General features: G+C 38.4%; 1 protein-coding gene across 5 annotated transcripts in view; it reads left to right on the top strand.

The window, feature by feature from the left end:
• Positions 1-22669, top strand: part of YLPM1 (YLP motif containing 1) — a 65252-nt gene that overhangs the window by 18194 nt on the left and 24389 nt on the right. For 4 of the 5 annotated variants that reach the window (XR_009452050.1, XM_059690404.1, XM_059690427.1 and 1 more), the window contains exons 4-6: positions 1511-2505; positions 15305-17416; positions 19858-19978. Coding sequence is in view for 4 of the 5 variants with exons in the window: in XM_059690404.1 (XP_059546387.1) it covers positions 1511-2505; positions 15305-17416; positions 19858-19978 (3228 nt within the window). In the remaining variant the exon portion in view is untranslated. The remainder of the gene's footprint in view (positions 1-1510; positions 2506-15304; positions 17417-19857; positions 19979-22669) is intronic. The other variant, XM_059690435.1, reaches the window with a different exon arrangement.

Below are 22669 nucleotides of genomic sequence, written 5' to 3'. Positions count from 1 at the left end.
CTAAATTTATCAGCAGTTTCTAGAAAATTCTTGAAAAACCTTAAAAGTGTGGTTTTGAACTCTATATCCAGTAGTTTGCTTTCCTCCATTTCTGTCGTGACCTGTTTCTTTGTCTCCGCATTTTGGCTGCTTCCCTGTGTTGGTAGAGTGGCTTTCTGTGCTAGGTGTCCTATAGGGCCCAGTGGCTCAGTCTCCCCAATTACCCGAGGTGGACACTCTTGGTGCACCCCTTTGTGGGCTTTGTGCACAGTCTTGTTGTAGTTAAGCCTTGATTGTTGTAGGTATCACTGGGAGGAATTGACCTCCAGGCCAATTGGCTGTGAGAATCAGCTGTGTCTGCAGTGGGAGAACTTCTGTGCTGGAGACACCCTTCTGGGGCAAGACTTGCTTCATTGGGGCTTTGTGCTCACTGAGTCTGCCCCCTGAGTGTGTCCCTTTGGATCTGAGGAATTGTAATCTGGATGGTCCCACTCTGACCACTGGGTACACTGGCTCTTGGATCTCTAAGGAGGAGCTAATTTAGCCTCTGCCTGATGCGACACAGTAGGAGCTGTGGAGAGATCTGCAGATTCCTCTTCTTTGTTTGGGGTTTGGAGATGCCCACATGAGGCCCAGCTGTGAAGCAATGCAAGCTCCTGTGGGGCCTTGAGCCTTCGTTTGGGAGTTCTGGGTCTCTCTGACCCAGCTGCAGTTTGTTAGGTAATTTTCAGATTGCAAAGGGCCAGGGCTTTCAAATGCAAAAGCCTCTGTGCACAGCTTGGGTGGGGCAGGGTCTCAGGAAATCAACAGGGCAGAGCAAACAGCTATGGCTGATCCTCAGTCCTACCCTAAGAGGCCCTGCGTCTGTGTCCTGCGGTAATCGCTGCAAGCACCTCTGAGAGAAAGCCGCCCTCGAGTTCCAACCGGTGCCAGACAGTCCAGTTTCTCCCCGTATGAGTCTGGGTCCCCAGAGACTTGCCCGGAACTGGCGTTCAGAGCAGTCGGGAGCCTGTGTCTCCCTCCGGATTGAAAAAGACAGCCGCGTCCTCAGTGGCCAGCCCTTTCCGCGTGCGCCTCTGTACCTCTGCACTTCCGCACCTCCTCTGAGTCTTAGTGTGCTTTTCTCTTTCCTTCTAGTTGTAGAATTTCCACTCAGCCAGCCTTCCTGTGGTTCTGGATGATGTCCGTTTTGTCTTTTAGTTGTATTTCTGAAGTGGTTGTGCAAGGCAGCAATTTCCGGTGTTTACCTATGCTGCCATCTTGGTTTCTCCTCTTGTATTATTATTTAATTATGGTATTATTTTCTGTAAGAACAACTGTACACCTACTTTTGCCCCACCCTATATAATTAAGTCAAAGGAAGAAAGAAAAATGATCATCACCAAATGGATTTAACAAGCTTATCCTTATCCTCTCAAAATCTTTAGTGTCTTAATGTCCTAAGACTTCATATGTCCTTGATTCATTAATATTTATCTTGTTATTCTCTTATATGAATGTCTTGAAATAATTTTTATCCTTTTATTTGTAGACCATGTCTGTAGATATGCAACTGCGACATTATGAGATGCAACAGCAACAGTTTCAACATCTCTACCAAGAATGGGAGCGAGAGTTTCAGCTGTGGGAGGAACAGCTTCATTCCTATCCGCATAAAGATCAACTTCAGGAGTATGAGAAGCAGTGGAAAACATGGCAGGGGCATATGAAAGCCACTCAGACCTATTTGCAGGAGAAAGTCAATTCATTTCAGAATATGAAGAACCAGTATATGGGAAACATGTCAATGCCACCTCCTTTTGTTCCATATTCTCAGATGCCTCCACCTCTACCAACAATGCCTCCTCCGGTATTGCCTCCATCGTTGCCACCACCAGTAATGCCCCCTGCCCTACCTACTTCAGTGCCACCACCTGGCATGCCCCCACCTGTGATGCCACCTTCTCTACCAACCTCTCTGCCCCCACCTGTGATGCCTCCATCTCTGTCTTCAACAGGGCCACCACCAGTTCTTCCCCCACCTCCCCTCTCTTCTGTGGGGCCACCACCAGTTCTTCCCCCACCATCTCTCTCTTCAACAGCACCTCCACCTGTCATGCCCCTTCCACCATTATCTTCAGCCACACCTCCTCCAGGAATACCTGCCCCTGGGGTTCCACAAGGGATACCTCCTCAATTAACAACAGCCCCAGTTCCATCAGTCTCTAGTTCTCAGAGTTCACAACTTCCAGAGAAACCTAGACCAGCATTACTTCCCACTCCTGTGTCTTTTGGTTCAGCCCCACCCTCAACTTACCATCCTCCGTTGCAATCAGCTGTTGGCCCTTCAGAACAAGGGAATTCTAAAGCTCCTCTGAGCAAGTCTACTCTGCCATACAGTTCGTTCTCATCTGAGCCAGGACTTGGGGAGTCTTCAATTGCTCCATCTCAGCAAATCACTGCAGTCAAGGACATGCCAGTGAGGTCAGGTGGACTGCTTCCAGATCCTCCTAGAAGCAGTTACATGGAAGGTCCAAAAGGGCCAAGGTAGGTCTGACTTGTTTGTTTGTTTGGTTGATTGGTTTGGCTGATTTGTTGATTTAGGCTGAGTAGGCCTTGATGGTATAAAAAACTTTATTTATGCAATTTTGGTACTCACTTTATCCTTTTAATCCAAACACAATCCTGGTTTACAATTAATTATGCTAGCATTCACTTATTAGACATAATGAAATCTAGAAATGGTAACCATTTCTTGTGATGTCACTACTTTATCCTATATGTAGAGATTATGGTGTAGGATGAATGTGATGTTTCAGAGTGATGCTTATCAATTTCTTACTGACGTTTCAGCTTCAGAAGTAGTATTGATTAGACTTAATTATCTTTTTTGCTTTTTTTATTTGATAACTTAATTGATAACTTCTCTTTGTTAGCTTATAAGCTGTTGGAGATAAAGATGAATAAGCCAATATTGTAGTGAAATAAGGCAATGAAATTTAGTATAAAGGTATATAAAACTTTTGTTTTGCCCATTTGTTCAGCAAATATTTATTAAGTTCCTATTCTGCGGTTATAGCAGTGCATATAACAGAACAGACAAATGTTCCTCAATTTGGGAGATGTTTTTCTTTTGTCTAAACCACTTTTTTAAGAAAAAAATATTTTTATTGATTTCAGAGAAGAAAGGAGAAAGAGAGAGAAACATCAATGATGAAAGAGAATCATTGATCAGCTGCCTCCTGCATGCCCCCTACTGTGCCTTGACTGGGAATCAAACCGAGACCTCCTGGTTCATAGGTCGACACTCAAACACTGAGCCACTCCGACTGGGCTGAACCACATTTTTATGTAGAAAAGTACACACAAAAATTTACTAGTGGTTCCTGAGTTTTTTCTGTTTACCTTTTAAAAGATGTTAAATTTATTTTTCTAAGATTGTAAAAGTATATTTTTCTCCCAGGGTTGACCTAAAGGATAATTTTCCTACAGAAAAAACATTTCAGTAAGATTTTCTTCCAATTGGAAATTATAATATACATACACCCTCCTTATACAAAATTTAGATAGGACAGAAGAGGGCTGAAAAAAGTTGAAGTCACCTAATTCCACTGTTGATTATTATTTGGAGATAATAGTTTTAAAAATAAATGTTTTAAAAATGGCATCATACTACGTATATTATCTTATAACTTGCTTTTTCCTCTATCAGTACATTGGTTAATTTTCCATCTTAGTGTCAGTGGATCTACATCATCATTTTTAATTTATACCTGATTTCAACAATTGACAACAAAACATATCTTTTATTTGTTCCCGAAGTTTCCAATTCTGAAAACAATACAGCACAAACTTAATCCAAAATCAAAGCTAATCAGAGACTATTAACATGAGTTCCTCTGGGTACTAGAAGCCTTGCCAGAGACTTTATATACATTGTCCTATGGAGTCTTCTCAACAACTTGTGAATTTGTATACCCTACTTTTACCCTTTACAAATGGGCTGGGAGTATTGGGTAACTTGCTCAGGATTGAGTCACTGGGACAGTGGAGCCTGAGTTTATACCCAGAGAATCAGAGCAAAAGCACCAGTTAAGTACTGTATGTAACGCCAGGTTTCAGTGATATTCATGCTCTCGGTGACGTGCAAACTTACAAATACATTTGTAGCCTTTATTTATTTGGTATGTGTATCTTCTTGATTTGAATTCCTACTTTTCTACTGGATTGAGTATTCCTTGTAGATCTGGTTACTGATTTGCTATCAGAGAAACACATTTTTAACACCTCATGAAACAAAGATTTCCTGTTCCCTTCTTTTCCTGTCATATTAACATTTCTCTCCTTTTCCTATCAAATCTTAAGTTTGTAAAGTTAAGACCTATTTTAAGTTATTTTCTTATCTCGTGGTACAATTAATAACTACGGTGCTAGGAGGATCTTAGCAATGATATAATGCAGTATCCCCTCTATAGCAACTCACAGTTGTGTTGGATTTTAGTTTGTCATCTTGTGCATATTACCTTATTCCTCTCATTGATCTCTTGAGGTAAGTAGACAAGGAAGCTGAGCTTTGGGGAGGTTATAAATAAATTGCCCCAGATGACATAGCTAGCAAATAGTTAAGATGGGATTAGAATCCAAGGCTTCTGATGCATTTACAGGTTCATTGTACTTTCTGTGACAAGCAATTGATGGACTCTGCTTAAATACTGACAGTTTTCTAGAAAGTTTATTTCTTACATTGACCCTAAATATATTACTGTAACTTCTACCTGTTGACTCTAGATCTACTTTTATGATACAACACATCATGAATTATCTTCTCTCTTTTACGGTGCGCTCCTACACTTATTTAAAGATGATCCTCTTGTCTTCTTTCCCAGCCTTCTTTACCCATTCTGCTCTGCCATCATATAAACTCAAATTCTTTATACACTAACATTGGTTCCAGCCTCCTCCTGCTTTATTGCTCACTGTCCTTTGAGGAGCTTTTGGTTCATCAAGTCTCCTTCAGAGGCAGAGGACCATAGATCTAGTTCCCACTTTGTTATAAATAATATTCTAAATTGCCCTCTTTTGGTCAGCACTCTCAAATATGATTGTAAGTACAGCTTAGTGAGTTTGTTCAAAGTAGACGCACCCATGTTATTACTACTCAGATCAAGAAATAGAAATTCTAGTGTATGAGATGTCCCCCTCATGTCCCTTCCCATTTTCTCGTTTTATACCACAGATTAGCTTTGTCTGTTTTTGAACTTTATATAAATGGAATCATACTGTATGTACTCTTTTGAGTGGCCTCTTTCACATGACATAATGTGAGATTCATCCATGTTGTGTGTAGCTGTAGTTTGTTCATTCTCATTCCTGTACAATATTTTATTGTATGAATATACCACAGTCTATCCATTCTGATATTGACGGTCATTTAAGTTTTGTTATTATTATGAAAATACTGCTATGTGTCTTTTGGTGCTATATGTCTCACCTTAGATGCATACACATATGTGTGTGGATGTTTAATTTTGTTTAGATATATACCAAGGATTGGAATTGCTTGATCATGGGTATATGTTCTGCTTTGATAGATCTTGTCAAACAGTTTTCCAAAGTGGTTGTTTTAATTTATATTCTCACCAGCAGTGATTCTGTGTTCCCGTTTTTTTGCATCCTCATCAATACTTAGTATTGTTAAAGTTTTAAATTTTAGCCACCTTGGTGGATGCTTAATGGTATTGTAATATGGCTGGAGATTTTACTTATGATAAATTTCACATTTATTAGAGCCTAGAGTGCACCTGTAGAGACATTTATCTTTTGATTCATCTAATAGTTTTGGTACAACTTTCTCTGTCACTTTGCTTTTCTTTGTCCTTATAGTCAGGAGATGAAAATTTCTGAATTCTCAGTTGTGCTGAATAAAGCCTAAAATCAAGAGGGTGTGACAGTTTATTTCACTGTTGCCTCATCCTTCTAGCAATTCTATCATTCTTTTGTTGTCTTTGCATTTCAATCTTCTTTGGCATAGTTGTGGATAATTAATAAGTAATGATGAGTATTAATGAATTCTAAGATAAGGAAATCACAAAATGTTCTAAGATCTAGAAAAAAATAAAATTCACTTAAGATCTTACATCATAGATTTGTGAAAGGATCCAATGGACCCATATGGTAATTGCAAGATGATTTAAATTTTGTTCTGTTTTTTAAAAAATAAATTTTCTCTTTGTTCCCTGGAAGGCTGGTAAGAAAAAAGACAAAAACCCTGGCTGGCATGGCTCACTGGTTAGAGCATTGGCCTGCACACCAGAGAATCGTGGGTTTGATTCCCATTGAAGGACACATACCTGGGTTGTAGGTTCAATTCCTGCCCCCAATCTGAGCATGTGTGGGAGGCAACCAATCGATGTGTCTCTCTCACATCAATGTTTCTCTCCTTCTCCCTCTCCCCGCCTCTTCCCTTCCCTCACTCCCCTCCCTTCCACTCTCTCAAAAATCATTGGAAAAAATATCCTCACTCCTTAGGTGAGTATTAAAAAGAAAAGAAATCACGAAATATTAATCTCTGCAAATAGAACTGTTTTAAAAAACCCTCAAAAACTACAATTGGATCCAGTGAACTCTATGGGCTAATGGTGTCTTTTGATAAATAGAAATTCTTGATTTTAATTTAGTTGTAATTTTAATGTATTGATCTTTTCTTCCTTTGTGGTTAGTGCTTTTTTGTGTCCTGTTTAAGAAATCTTTGTTTACTCCAAAGCCGTAAATACATTATCGTATTTTATCTTCTTTCTTTTATTGTTTTACCTTTTATTTTAAAATTAATAATCCATATAGAATTGGCTTTTTTGTTAATGTATGGTATGAAGTAGGGGTCAAAATTCTCATAAGTCAAGTAATGATATGTGTAGATTTGTTTCTGGACACTATTCCTTTGGTTTATTTTTATGTCCTTGTACCAAATATCACATTGTTGTAATTACTGTAGCTTTATAATAAACCTTAATATCTTTTAGTTAATTCCTCCAATTCTATTTCTAGATCAGAGGTTGGCAGACTTTTTCTGTGAAAGACCACATGGTAAATATTTTTCTAGCCCACCTGGCTGGTGTGGTCAAGTGGTTGAGAGTCAGCCCATGAACCAAGAAGTTACTGGTTTGATTCCTGATCAGGGCACATGCCCAGGTTACAGGCTACATCCCCAGTAAGGGGGTGGTGCAGGAGAGAGCCAATTGATGATGTTTCTCTGTCATTCATGTTTCTAGCTCTCTATCCTTCTCCGTCCCCCTCCCTCTAAAATCAATAAAAATATATTTTAAAAAAAATTTCTAACCCTGGCTGGTGTGATTCAGTTGATTGGGGCGTCATCCCTTGCACCAAAGGTTGCTGATTTGATTCCCAGTCAGGGCACATGCCCAGGTTTTAGGCTCGGTCCCGGTCCCCAGTAGGGAGAATGCAGGAGGCAGCTGATCGATGTTTCTTTCTGTCTCTCACCCTCTCCCTTCTTCTCTCTCTAAAAAATCAATTTAAAAATATTTTTTAAAGTATGTTTTTCTTTCTATTTCTTTTCAACCTTTAAAAATGTAAAAAGGTCATTATTAATTGGATTTGGCCCATGAGACATAGCTGGCTGACCATTGATCTAGATTGTCTTGACTATTCTTGGTCCTTTCTATTTCCCGTATAATGCTTAGAATCAGCGTATCAGTTTTTTAAAACCTGCTGGAACTTGGGCATTGTATAGAATCTATTGACCATTTTGAGGAAGAATTGATATCTTTATAATATCAAGACTTCTGATTAGTCCCATCCACTTTTTGATTGGCTTTAATATTAGAATTGTGGGCCTCTTCCATTCTGTAGCTGTCTCACTAAGATTAGCAAGGGACTACTAAAGAAGCTTTTCTTATGCTCCCATTTGACATGGTTGTTCCTCTTTATAGTGTTTACTTTTTTGGGGGTATTTTGATTTTAGGATCTTGGATATACCTATTAGAAAATTGGCATTATTTTACATGAAAACTAAAAGGGAATTTGATTTGAGAATTTAATATGTTGTAAGTCCTGTGGTCTGCTGATTTGAATATGTTTATATAAGCATGGTGATAATCAGATAATAACTTGTTTAGTGGTATTTGTAATTTTACATATTTTAAGTTTTCATACCCAATTTGGAGTATTTTTAATATCAAATTTTGAAGTCTTTATACCTCATTCTAATTGTCTCATACCTGGTTTTAGGGTTTTTATTTTTTAGAGGTTTCTGAAATACTTAACTGTACAAACAAAAATTTTCTGAATATTTAAACCTCAAATATTTGTGTGTTCTTTTCACCTAACCAGTGTGCAATGCATGTGTTTGGTGTGATTGTGTTTAGTGAATAGATACTATGTTTTTTCTTTATTTCAAATACATGCTTTTATATGTTAAAAAGTCATAGTACTTAATTGTATTTATGTAAAAGATGCTTTATTTTGTACATATTTTTAACATGAGTATCTCTTAATATATTTATTTCAAAAGCCTAAAAATTCTTTACTTTTATAAATCTAAAAGGTTTTGATAGTTTTATGATTTCATAACATCCTTGAACTTTGAAAATATGAAAGTGCACTTTTGATAAATAATTGCCATTTCTATGTAGTGTTGAAGATATATTTCAATTTGTTTAACATTTTCTGATTCCCAAAATAAAAATAAAATGATGACCCTTGGCTGTTGATCAGCAATTTAATCTGAAAGCAAAGCATGCTACTTTTTATGGAAACTGCATATTATATGTGTAGGCATGAAGCTTGCAAAACTTTTCTGCCATGTTCTCTTCCTTCTTAGCTACACATTTAGTGCTTCCGCTTCCTTTTTCCCTTTCCTTTGGTCTTTATATATGCTCTTCTCTTTGTCTGGAATCCCTTTCCTGTCACTTTTGCTTTACTAATTCCTGTTTTTCCTGACCCCTGGGAATTGAGTGCACTTCAGTAATATGTTGAGATCCTTCAGTGAGTCATACAATGGGGATACCTCAGTGAACAAGACCAAAATGTCCCAAATTTATTAAATTTTGTTCTAATTGTTGATTTACTTGTCTTACTCTTCCTATAGACCCTGAACTCTCTGAGCTTTATTTCAGCACTAACACAATACCTGACAATAAGTGTTCCTTATCCCAAAATGTCTCAGTTATGGATAAAATTCTCAAGGCATTCATAATTTAGTAGGAAGGCAGTTCATTCATATTCAGAAATTGATTTTAACATAAGGTAATGTGTTGACAGGGGCTCTTTAGTGACTCTTGTACATTGTAGAGGATAGTCTTATAACTTATATGAACTAATAATTGCTGAATTGAGTACAAAGCAGAGGATTTTATACAAATTTAATGATTTAAGATGTCATTCCAGGCACTTTAACAAATATAACTTAAAGAAAAGGAACCAAACCATCATAAGCTCTGAAACTGTATTCTTTTTGCTCTTTGTAAATGTGTGGTCTCCATCCTTAGCATTTGGATGCATCCTTTTGACAAGTCTCCAGTCAACTCCTTTTCCCTTTGCCCAACAATAGCTGTGCCAAGCCTGCACTATTTTGGATAGACTATCTACCCTAGTGCTGCTTTCTCTGTCTTATTAAACATTTTATTTTCTTTATAGCTTTAGTTTAGATTCCTTTCAGGCCAAGTAAAACTCAACTTCCTACCTTCATCTTTCCTTCATCTTACTATCCTCATCTTCTTTCTTACAACTCACAAGAAGACTTTCTCCTGGTTAGGGCTAATCCTGTCTCTGTGCTTACAAAAGAATTACATTTTACATTTTATCAAAGTGATGCATACACATAGTCTGAAAGGGGAAAAAAGAAAATTACCCATCCACTATTCAAAGCCACCTAGATGTGTTTCCTAATAGCATCTTTCATCTTTTATTCTTTAGCTGTTTCTTTTGGTAGTTATTTTTATATCACTGACGAATATGCTGCTGCTTTCTTGACTTACACTTTTTAGGTATTATATATGTACTTCCTGTTCTGATAGAGGTTTATTCGTTCTTATACTACTCTCTAACCCCATCTGCTCAATATATTTATATCACTATTTTGATACATCAGTAAACAATGTTGTTTGTTGTAGAGGTAAGCAGTGTGCTGTGATTACATTATCTTTAATGTAATAACTTTCTTCAGTATTTCCAGTTGTCTTTCTTCTTGCAAAATCTTTAAAATAATCTTTCAACTCCAGTCCCCAAAACACCTATTACTCTTGAGGAGATCTCTCTCCCAAATTCATGCATTCTCTTGCTTTTGCCTAGGCTGGTTGGCTGGTTGGTTGCTCTCAAGATCTGCCATATGGCTGTTGCTCTCATATTTCCCTTGACTATCCTCCTGGATTTGGATACACTGTTTATTGAATCTCATGGCTTCCTGTTTGTGGGTTAGTGCCTCCTTTTCCTTGAGTGCATGCTCAAATAATTTACTAAGAAACTGTATATTGAGGGTAAATTTTCTGATTCCTTGCATGTCTGCAAATGTCTTTATTTTAACGTCACATGTGATAATACTTTGGATATGGAATTTGAGGTTGAACATAATTATTCCTCAAGGTTTTTAGGTCATTGTTCTATTTCCTTCTGTCACCTAGTACTACAGCTGTTGAGCTGCTGCTCCAATTCTTTTCCTTTTTAGATGACTTTTCCCTACTGCCAGAAACTTTATTTTATTTCTGGTACTCTAATTTTTTTTTTTAATATATTTTATTGATTTTTTACAGAGAGGAAGGGAGAGAGATAGAGAGTTAGAAACATCGATGAGAGAGAAACATCCATCAGCTGCCTCCTGCACATCTCCCACTGGGGATATGCCCGCAACCCAGGTACATGCCCTTGACCGGAATCGAACCCGGGACCCCTCAGTCCGCAGGCCGACGCTCTATCCACTGAGCCAAACCGGTTTCGGCTCTAATTTTTTTTTTAAACTCTCACCTGAGGATTTATTTTTATTGACTTTAGAGAGAGAGGAACGGAGAGGAAGAAGGAGAAACATCAGTGTGAGAAACATCAATTGGTTGCCTCCCGCATGCACCCTGACTGGTGAGCAAACCCACAACCTGGATATGTGCCCTGACCAGGAATCAAACCCACAGCCTTTCAGTGTATGGGACAGGGCTCCAACCAACTGAACCACACCGGCCAGGATTTATTCCTGGTATTCTAAAATTTTAGTGGTTTTGTTGTTGTTGCATTGTTTTGTTAATTATACTGGATACTGAGTGAACTGGGCCCTTACTGTGTGGAGATTAGAAACTCTTTAACTCTGGGAAATTTCTTTGTGCTATTTCTTCTTTAATTTTTTTGTTTGTTTGTTTTCTGTTTTTGGAACTTGTTAGTAGGATTTTGGATCCTGCTGGATTGATAATATTTGTCTCTTTCTTTCTCTCATTTTGTTGCATTTTCTGAGATACTTTTAATCATTTTATTGCCCTTTTTTATTTTGAGAATTAACACATTTTTCTACAGTTCTTCTGGTTCTCATCCCTTTTACATATAACTATTTTTTCTTGATTTGTAGATACTCTCTGAAGATACCAATTTAGGAGTGGAGTTTTTTGTTTGTTTTTTCCGTTCTCTTCTGTGTGTTTTTTTGTTTTTTGTTTTTTTGCATTATCTCTGTTTTCTTCAGATTTGTGTACTGTTTATCTTTGGTCTCTTTCATTTTGGAGACATTCCTCAAATATCTAGTGATCATTGGTTGTCCATTTCTATTTGAGAGTGGGAGACACTGATAAGCTGATTGGGAGCTCTGGGGCAGGGGAGCTTACCAACTATTTGGCTTTGCTTTAGGTGATAGGACAAAAAACTGCTAATGCTTGCAGACCCTCAAATTCAAGAATTTACAGATGTTCAGCCTAGGGAAAGGCTGGTTGATGGAACTGAATGTAGATTTTAATTTATGTTTTTAGGGTTGGTCAAGCAAGAAGTCTTACTTTTGCCCTCTCCAGCATCTCTGGTAACTGAGAATCCTGACCCTCTCTGGGGTTTTATAGGCAAGCCAGCCCTACCTTCTGTTACCAGCACTCTAAACTGTAGCTTTTTCCTGCTCCATATGTTACCACTCACGTGTGTGCTCTATTTCAGAATTGTAAAACAAAATTCTCATCTGCTGGTGGCCCCTTTTCTGTTTTTAGTGGGTTTATATACTTTTAAATTGTTATGACTATAAAATGTCAACTTGGCGAGGCTGAAGTACGTTTCCCGGAGTTCCCTTTCTTATATATTTCTGATTAGGAGATTTTTGCACCTAACATGAAATATTCCCGGACAACCAAAAACATTCTAACCGTTTTCCCAGAAAAGGATATAAAATCCTCCACCCCCTTTTCTTGTTTGTTTTTTGTCTATCTTCATCTTCTAACTGATTCATACTCCCTCTTTGATATTCTGTAACAAATAGGAAGGTAACTATTATTACTGTATCTTATTTTAGGTGATAAAGAAGAAAAATTAACCAAAAATATTTGACTAATACATGTGTATATATTTAAGCATATAATATCAAATTAAGGAAGAAATACTCATATCTATCACAGTCCTTATTTTTGCAATTGGTCATGTAATCATAGTTGGTTTTTATTACTACCTTCTTTCACTACCCTTTGCATATTCGCTTTGCTCTCAGCAACTACCTCAGCTGGTCCTGGTTCCTTGCCTGGTGGGTGACCCAAATATTCATTATTTGAAGGTCTGGGCTACTTGTGTTACTGTAGTTTTTCATTGACTTTAATCACAGGACATGGAAGTACTAAGGTGTCCTAGAGGATCTGTATTCCAAACATATTCCTCCTTATCCTCATTGTATATTAGTAACCCAATTTTGCCTTGAAAGTCAGGATCAATCCTCCCCCTCCACACCCCCAGCCAGTTCATAACTCCTTTCTTTGCCTATTGACTCAGAACCCAAAGTGGCCAGGTGGAAGTCTCAACCTGAGTTGAGTAGAGTCATTGTTGTGTCATTGTGTTGATGGAAGCATTCCTCCCTTCGAAACTAAGGCTTCTAGACCAGCAAAACCATTGTTGAGACTGAATTTATTACTCTTCATTGATTTCCCAAATAAATGAAAGAAAAACCTACTTCTCATAAAAGGCATCACTATCCACTCAGTCACATAAGCCAGAAACTTTGGAATCATTCTAAATTCTTCCCTTTCTGTTATCATTTAAATCCCACCTATTAGAAAGTTCTATCTGTTTTAGGGAGCATTTGAGATCTTGCTTCCTGACAATTGTCATCAGTTGGCTCAAATAAAATCTTTCTTTAAATCTTATATGTTGTAACTTCCTTCACATCTCTCACTTGTATCTCCTCCTCTTCGTCCTCATGTCAGTCATGGCATTAGAACAGGAAGCTTCACCTTCACTTTCCCAAATTGTAGAAACAATCTACAATAGGCTTTTCCCACCTATTCATCTGCAACTTTTCTGCTATAGCAATCTTTTTTAAAAAATATCAGACCAGCCCTGGCTGGTTTGGCTCGGTGGATGGAGCGTCGGCCTGTGGACTGAGGAGTCCTAGGTTCGATTCCGGCCAAGGGCACATGCCTGGGTTGTAGGCTCGATCCCCAGTGGGGGGCGTGCAGGAGGCGGCCGATCGATGATTCTCTCTCATCATTGGTGTTTCTGTCTTTCTATCCTTCCTCCTTCCTCTCTGAAATCAATAAAAATATTTTTTTAAAAATCAGACCGTATTTAGTGGCTCTAAGTGCTTATTAGGCAATTCCCAATTCTTACCAGCCGAATTAATTCATCTGTTGTAACAGAAATCCAAAGTCACATGGCTTCAACAAGTTAGAAGTTGTTTTCTCTCTCTGGACTTAGGTAATGGCTCTACAGTATCAGGAATCCAGGTTCCTTCTGGTTTGTTACTTAGACATTTCTTGCTATGTTGTCCTCAACTACACGGGCCAAGATAATTTCACTACCGTGTCAGAGCTAGCATGAAAAGGGAAATGGTGAAGGAGGAGGATGTGCCCTTTAAGGATACAACCCAGAAGGGTGTGTAAATCATTTTCATTCTCAGCCCATTGCCCAGAACATGACTATAAGTTCTAGCTGCAAGAGAGTTTGGAAAAGTGACTCTTTAGTTTGGCTGGCCTTGTGTCCAGCTAGAAGTGGAGAAGCTCAATTATTGTAGAAAAGGGGGAATGGATATTGGAGGAGCACCAGTAGTGTCTGCCATAAAAGGTAGTCAGGGTCTTCTGGACATTGACTCTTGCCTGCCTTTTTACCTTATCTCTTAGTGCAATGCTTTCCCACTTTCCCCTCTCCCCCCACCCCCGCACTCCCTGACTCTGTCTCCTCTTTGCTTCAGCCATGCTACACTGTTTGCATTTCCATACATGCTCTGCTGGTATCTGTTTCTCTGCCTTTCCTCAGAATACTTCCTTAGCCTGAGATGCAACTGCCTCTCACTCCTCTCATTCCAACATACTCTGTTAGCCTGATCTGAGAGAATTTGTCTTTCAAGACTTAATTTAAGCATTTATTGAACAGCACCCCACCACTACCCAGGTAGAATTGATCATTCTTTTCTCTGCCGGCCTTATTTATATTCAGGCAGACTTTAGTTATTGCACTTTTAAGCACATATTTACATTTATATTCTATTTCTCCTTGATTGCAAACCCTTTGGGGACACAGATGACATCTTATTCATATAGCCCTTGAATGTAGTGTAGTACCTGATAGGCAGGGGATTAAAAATGTGCACTAGATATTTACTGAATCAGTGAGTGGGTCCATAGCAAAAACATCTCTGTCCAGACTTTAAAATGTCAGGACACACTCTGAAAATATGACTGGCTGCTGGTTTTTTTTAACTTTTGCCAATCAGTTAAAATGATAATGCTAGCTCCAAGAATATTTATCAAAATCCTATATTATCTTGTTGATTGTTTCATAGTTTTTAAGTGATATTTTAATTCTAAACGTACTCTTGAAGATAGCTTGGAATTTATTTTTTTCCATTACAATTAGTGGACTTTTCTGTCTACTAAGGCACAGTGTTTATAATTGTGTTGTTTTTTTTTAACGGTTCAGTACATCAGTGACTTGCTGCAGGAGTTGTATCGAAGTGAATTAGATAAAACTGATATGATTTCCAAAGCCTGTCCTAAGGCCTTCAGAGTACTGCCACTTTAGCATGCTGGTTCTAAGATACAGATATCTCAGGATTTGTTTAATGACTGAAAGAGTCATTGTTGTAAACAAATTCCAAGGCAAGATTGCCTTAAATATTCTTACATGGAGAATTTTTTTTCTGCTTTACTGTCTTGAGTAATATCTTTTGTTTTACTTGTAGATTTGATGGTCCTCGAAGATTTGAGGATTTAGGGTCAAGGTGTGAAGGACCGAGACCCAAAGGGCCTCGTTTTGAAGGAAATCGCCCCGATGGGCCAAGACCCAGATATGAAGGTCACCCAGCAGAGGGCACTAAAAGCAAATGGGGAATGATTCCCCGGGGGCCAGCATCTCAGTTTTATATTACCCCCAATACATCCCTAAGTCCTCGACAGAGTGGACCACAATGGAAAGGCCCCAAACCAGCTTTGGGACAGCAACAACAGCAGCAACCTAAGTCACAAGCAGAACCTCTTTCAGGAAACAAAGAACCATTAGCAGACACCAATAGTAACCAGCAGAAGAATTTAAACATGCAATCAGCTGCATTACCCATTGGTGCAGATGTAAAGGATGCCAAGGCGGCTCAGGCAAATGAGAATCTAAGCGACTCTCAACAAGAGCCACCTAAAAGCGAAGTCTCGGAAGTGCCCATAGAGCCTTCTAAATGGGACCAGAATTCTCAGAGTATGGAGACTCAAATGGACAAAACCCAAGCTGTTACTCAGCCTGTATCCCTTGCAAATAAACCTGTACCTACTCAATCTACTTTTCCCTCAGAAACAGGGGGGATGGAGGGAGGAGCAGTAGTAGCAACATCATCATCATTAAACACAGATAATGATTTTAAACCTTTAGGTATTGGTCTGCCCCATTCAGAAAATAACCAAGATAAAGGGCTGCCTCGGCCAGATAGTAGAGATATTAGGTTAGAAAGCAATCAAGGCAGCAGCTCATCTTACAGAGGTCCTGGGCAAAGCAGAATGGAAGACACACAGGATAAAGAACTAGTAAATAGAGGTCGAGGCCAGGTAATCAGCTGTGACCCAGGGTTGGTCAAGCAAGAAGACTTTCACGATAAGATGATGGGTAGAAGAGAAGACAGTCGAGAGAAGATGAACAGAGGAGAAAGCAGTCGGGACAGAGGGTTGGTAAGACCAGGAAGCAGTCGGGAGAAAGTGCCGGGTGGTCTGCAAGGCAGCCAGGACAAGGGTAGAGCTGGCAGCCGAGAAAGGGGACCACCTCGGAGGGCTGGAAGTCAGGAGAGAGGACCCCCTCGAACGGCTGGGAGTAGGGAGAGAGTACCACCTCGAAGAGCTGGGAGCAGAGAGAGAGGGCCCCCACCTCGAGGGCCTGGCAGTCGGGAAAGGGGACTGGGAAGACCAGATTTTGGTCGTGACAGAGGTCCATTTAGACCAGAACCAGGAGATGGTGGGGAAAAAATGTATCCATATCACCGAGATGAGCCTCCTAGGGCTCCATGGAACCATGGAGAAGAGAGAGGGCATGAAGAGTTCCCACTAGATGGTAGAAATGCTCCAATGGAACGAGAAAGACTTGATGATTGGGATAGAGAGAGATACTGGAGAGAAAGTGAACGTGACTATCGAGATGATACACTAGATCCATATAACCGAGAGGACAGGTTCTCAGCACCACCATCTCGATCGCATGATGGAGATAGACGAGGCCCTTGGTGGGATGATTGGGAGAGAGATCAGGATATGGATGAGGACTACAACAGGGAAATGGACAGGGATGTGGATCGGATTGGAAGACCCATGGATATGTATGATAGAAATTTGGATAATGAGTGGGACAGAGATTATGGGAGACCACTGGATGAACAAGAATCACAGTTCCGTGAACGGGATATTCCATCTCTTCCACCTTTACCACCCCTCCCACCTCTTCCACCTTTGGATAGATATCGGGATGATAGATGGAGAGAAGAAAGAAATCGAGACCATGGGTATGATCGAGATTTCCGTGATAGGGGTGAGTTGAGGATCCGAGAGTATCCAGAAAGAGGAGATACGTGGCGGGAAAAGCGAGATTATATTCCTGACAGAATGGACTGGGAAAGAGAACGGTTATCAGACAGATGGTACCCATCTGATGTGGATAGACATTCCCCCATTGCGGAACACATGCCCTCCTCACATCATTCTTCTGAAATGATGGGGTCGGATGCAAATTTAGACTCTGACCAAGGCCTTGGAGGGGTAATGGTTCTCAGTCAGAGGCAGCACGAAATCATTTTGAAAGCTGCACAAGAACTGAAAATGCTTCGGTAAGTTGACTACTTAAGATCATTTCTTTTAGTCAAAGCCACATTCAGACTGCTTTTTAAAAATGTGATGTATTTGAATGGAATTAATTTTACTTCAAGTTCTTATCACATAATTATAATTATATCTCTGGTCATTCCGTGCTGTTTTAGGGTTAGGATGGGTATTTAGGAACTGTGTTAATTATAAACTGACGTTCTGAAATGTGAAAATTTGATGGCCATTCTTGGCTTTTATAGATGTGTTGCTGACAAGCCATGCCTGTGCATGTTTCAAGTGTCAAACTTCAACTTTCTAGTGCTCTGGATTTCAGAGCTCATATGTAACATCCTGTTTTTCCCCAGGAGGCAGTTTGTTCTTCTGTATTAGATCTGATAGACTTCATATTCATTAATCTTTGACATAACTTTGGAAAATGCTGTAAGGACTCATATTTGTCTCTGTTGAAGCTAAGAATGGTTTACCTGGAAGCATCCTCAGATTTGTCTAACCATTGATACTTTCTTTTGGGGATGTTTTATCTTTCCTTATAATTAGAAGCTGATATCTCTACTTGAGGATGTTATTTATACATAACCAAGTATTTTCTTTGTGAGATGGAGAATAGAATTTGGATTTCTTAACTTACAGTCAACTTACTATGTATGTATAGGTATCTACATAATGCTTCCCATGTAGTAGCAAAAGCTAACATTTATTGTATGCTTATGATGTGCCAGGAACTGTGTGCTTTGTAGCTTTGTATAAATTGTTTCATCCTTAAGCCAACTGTATGCTAAGATAAGAATTTAGGCGTCATTGGCAGATTGTAAGTTTTTTGAGTAGTTTCTTGGGAATTAGCTGTGTTTTGAGAAAATAAATTAATGGTTAGTTTTTGATATATTCCAATGTATTATGTTTCCTTCATTATTCAATTCTGGTCTATATTTGTGGTTTACACCAATTGAAATTATAACAAAAGCTTTCTATGAGGTTTAACTTTTCCAGATTATTAATAGTGTGGAAAGCATACCCTAGAATATTTAGCTACTATACAACTCACTTTTAAATTATAGACACCTTTAATTTAACAATCTTGTGTGCTAGTTACTGTGCTAGTAATTTAGCATATATTATCTCAATCCTCCTATCTCAAATCCTTATATCTCAATGGCCTGTAAAGAATAAGTAGTATTATTCCCACTTCATAAATGACACTGAGGCTCAGAGAGTTTAAGTCCACTTGGCTAAAAAGTGGCAGATCCAGAATTGGAGCATAGTTTGTCCAACTCTAAAATCTATTTTGTTTTTTGAAAACACCAAGCTGATTGGTGTTGCTAATCTGCCAAAGTTTCTTTCCTTTTCTTTTAAAAGTTTCCTTTTCCTTCCATTATCGCTTTGCAAAGAAACGCTGGATAAAAAGTGCTTCTTCATCATTCTTTTTTTAAAGCTCTTTCTAGGCAACAAAAACATAATTAAACGAAACATATGAAATGATGAATAAAAGTGGTCATATTTGAATACAAATAAGCTACGTTGTGTTGGTATAAAGTCATGATTTACACAAGGCATAAAATAATATTTTTATATACTTGACCCTTATTTTGTATCCATTTGGATTACTACACTTTACAAATGCAGGGAGAATATTGTAAAAGGTGGGGAGAGGTTGCATGTGTTTAAGGTGGTCATTGTAAGGAAAAGGAAAAGGAATTTGACCAGACATTTAAAGAAAAACTTGAAGTTACATAATTACTCTTTAGGAATATAAAGTGTTGTTTTCAAAGGTGTAGGCTGACCATTGTTCTAACCATATACAGCAGAGGCAATTAACTAAAATACCCACAAGAAGCTGACAGGTAACAAAAGTGAGTGAAAGTGGCAAAAGGCCTTTGTCTAAAGTGGGCAGCCACTACTCCACTCAGCTAATTGTTGGCATGTGGGGAATGTAGGCCCATTGTTACCAAATCTCTTTAACATTTGAATTTCTATATGGAATATTTTGCTTTGTAAATAAGGGCAACTAATTCAGATTTTGAAAACTGATGTGAACTCCAAATTCAAAAAAACCTTCCCAGCCCATATTTGGTCCATGGGCCACCATTTTGCAACCTCTGGTCTAAATAAAGAATATTGAACAAAAAAAAATGGCAGAGAGCTTTTGATTGGATGAAAGAAAAACATATCAAGTAAATGAAATATTAGAATAGACTAATGAGGTGCAGGTTGTAGCACCTGTCCTTGAAGATCTTCAATAATTTATAATTATTTATAGGTCGTAGATGTCTGATCAGTTAGCTACATCAAGGCAAGAGAGTGGTGTTACCCTGGAGGTGCTCTGTGAGCACTGTAGAGGGTTTTAGAACAAGATTCTTAGGTCTCTTTGTTCTTCTATATTATTTGTAATCATTTAGGAATGGAGTAGACATGCCTTATGTACAATGGCAATTTTATTTGTTTACAGGGAGCAGAAAGAACAGCTTCAAAAGATGAAAGACTTTGGGTCTGAGCCACAGATGCCTGACCACCTACCACCCCAGGATTCGAGATTGCAGAATACACCTTCAAGACCTGGAATGTATCTGGTATGGGAAAATGTGTGCTCGGAAAATGCAGTGGTTCCTACTTTGTATATTTGTCTGTCCTTTAATCTTTTGATATATGAAGCAAGTGTAAATTTTTTCTATAGAAAATAGAAATTTTGCCCTGGTGGATTTGGCTCAGTGGATAGAGTGTCGGCCTGCGAACTGAAGGGTCCCAGGTTCGATTCCAGTCAAATGCACATGCCCAAGTTGTGGGCTCGATCATCAGTGGGGGACTTGCAGAAGACAGCTGATCCATGATTCTCTTTGATTCTCTCTCATCATGGATGTTTCTATCTCTCTCTCCCTCTTCCTTTCTCTCTGAAATCAGTAAAAATATGTTTAAAAATAAAATAAATAAAATTTGATAGTCATATCAACTGTGCTTCTAAAAAAAAGTAAAAAATAAGTTTTGTTCAGCCTGTGTGGCTCAGTGGTTGAGCATCGATCTATGAATCAGGAGGTCATGGTTCAATTCCCTGTTAGGGGTTATGCCTGGTTTTCAGGCTCTATCCCCAGTAGGGGGCGTGCAGGAGGCAGCCATCAATTATTCTCTCTCATCATTGATGTTTCTCTCTCTCTCTCTCTCCCCGCCCTCCCCCTGCCTCTCCCCTTCTCCCTTCCTCTCTGAAATCAATAAAAATAATACCATTTTTTTAAATGTAAATTTTTGGGAAGGTAAAAGGCTAATAGTAATTGACTTTTGAAAATCTTAAAAGTATGGTCTTTTGATAAGTAAACCAAGCATACATTAATGAATGTCTTTGTATCAAGTTCTTATTTTAGATAACTTCTTAAAAGTATTTTAAACTCCCAGAGTGGAATACGTAAGTTAAAGAATAAGGACTTTTTAAAAAAAATGTTTTTATAGATTTTAGAGAGAGAGGCAGGGAGAGGGATAGAGAGATAGAAATATCAATGAACGAGAGAGACATTGATCGGCTGCCTCCTGCACACCCCCTACCGGGGGTTGAGCCCGTAATCCCGGTATGTGCCCTTACCAGGAATCAAACTGGGGACCTCTTGATTCATGGGTTGATGCTCAACCACTGAACCACACTAACTGGGCTGGAAGAAGGACATTTTTATTGTATTTTGTTGTTGTTGTTGGTCTTCACCTGAGGATATTTTTTTGTTGATTTTTAGAGAGGAGTGTAAGGGAGGTGGAGAGAGAGAGAAACATCAATGTGAGAGAGAGACATCAATTGGTTGCTTCCCACATGCACCCTGACCAAGGCCAGGGATTGAGACTGCAACTGAGGTATGTGCCCTTGACCTGAATCAAACGCAGGACCCTCAGTCCATTGGCCACCGCTCTGTCCACTGAGCCAAACTGGGTAGGGCAAGGACATTGTTAATGATTCTTGTAATATAGACAGTGGCTCTCTAAAATAGCTGTATGACATCTGTACTGTAGCCTTGCAAGCATCACTTATTTAATGTATTTGGTAGATATAATAGTTTTAATAAAATATTTTAATATGCATTTTGATAATTAGTGAACAAATATTTTTCCATATTTGTTCATTATATTTCTTCTTGTAAACGTTCTATTTTTATTCTTTACCAATTCACCTGTTTGATTCTTAAGGCTTTCTTACCAATTTATATCATCCTTAATATAATATAGATATTAATCCTTTCTCATATAAATACTATAAGGGTGTTTTGTTTTCTATAAGTATATCTAGTGCTTTCACTATATAGTATGAAAAAAAAAACACCCACTTTTTGTTTTATTTGTAGACAATGGTCCCAGGAGTTCCTAACATATTTAAAACATGTCTGGATAGCTGTACTACAGACATAATAGCTTTGTCCTACATAGGCATTTTCTTTTTCTTTTTCTTTTTTGTTGTTGTTAATCCTCACCCGAATATATTTTTTCATGGATTTTTAGAGAGTGGAAGGGAGAGGGAGAGACACAAAGAAACATCAATTTGAGAGAGATACATCAATCGGTTGCCTCCCACATTGGGGATTGAGCCTGCAACCAGGTACATTCCCTTGACCAGACTCGATCTTTTGTAACTGGCTTGTTAGCTAATGTTTTTAAAATTCATACATGTTGTAGCATAAATCAGTACTTCTTTTTATTACCAAGTAATAATTTATAGTGTGGATATACCATGTTGTGTTTATCCATTCACCAGTTGATGGACATTTGGGTTATTGAATAATCCTATGAATATTTGTGTGCAGGTCTTTGGGTGGACATGGTTTTCTTGGATAGATACCTAGGAATGAAATTGCTGAGTTTATGGTATATTTATGTTTAACTTTTTGAGAAGCTGTTAAAACATTTTCCAAAGTGGCTGCACCCTATTACATTCCCACTAGCTATCTAAGAGGATTCTTATTTTCTACATCCTTGCCATCGTTTGTTATTATTATCTTTGTTATCAATTATAGCCATTCTACTGGGTATGAAATAGTATCTCATTGTGACTTAAATTTGCATTTCCCTAATGAATAATAATATTGAGTATCTTTTAATGTGTTTATAGGCCATTCATATATTTTCTTTGGGGAAATATCTATTTAATATTTTCCCATTTTTAAGATGATTTGTCTTACTAAGTTAGGAGTTTTTATATTCTGAATACAAGTCCTTTATCAGATATGTGATTTGCATGTGCAATTGACCATTGAACTGCATGGAGGTTAGGGACACCACACACACACACACCTCCC

The sequence above is a fragment of the Myotis daubentonii genome, chromosome 1, assembly GCF_963259705.1.
Source record: "Myotis daubentonii chromosome 1, mMyoDau2.1, whole genome shotgun sequence".
In the NCBI taxonomy this organism is placed as follows: Eukaryota; Metazoa; Chordata; class Mammalia; order Chiroptera; family Vespertilionidae; genus Myotis; species Myotis daubentonii.
The sequence above is the reverse complement of the archived record's forward strand: the minus strand, read 5'-3'. Positions and strand labels throughout refer to the sequence as shown.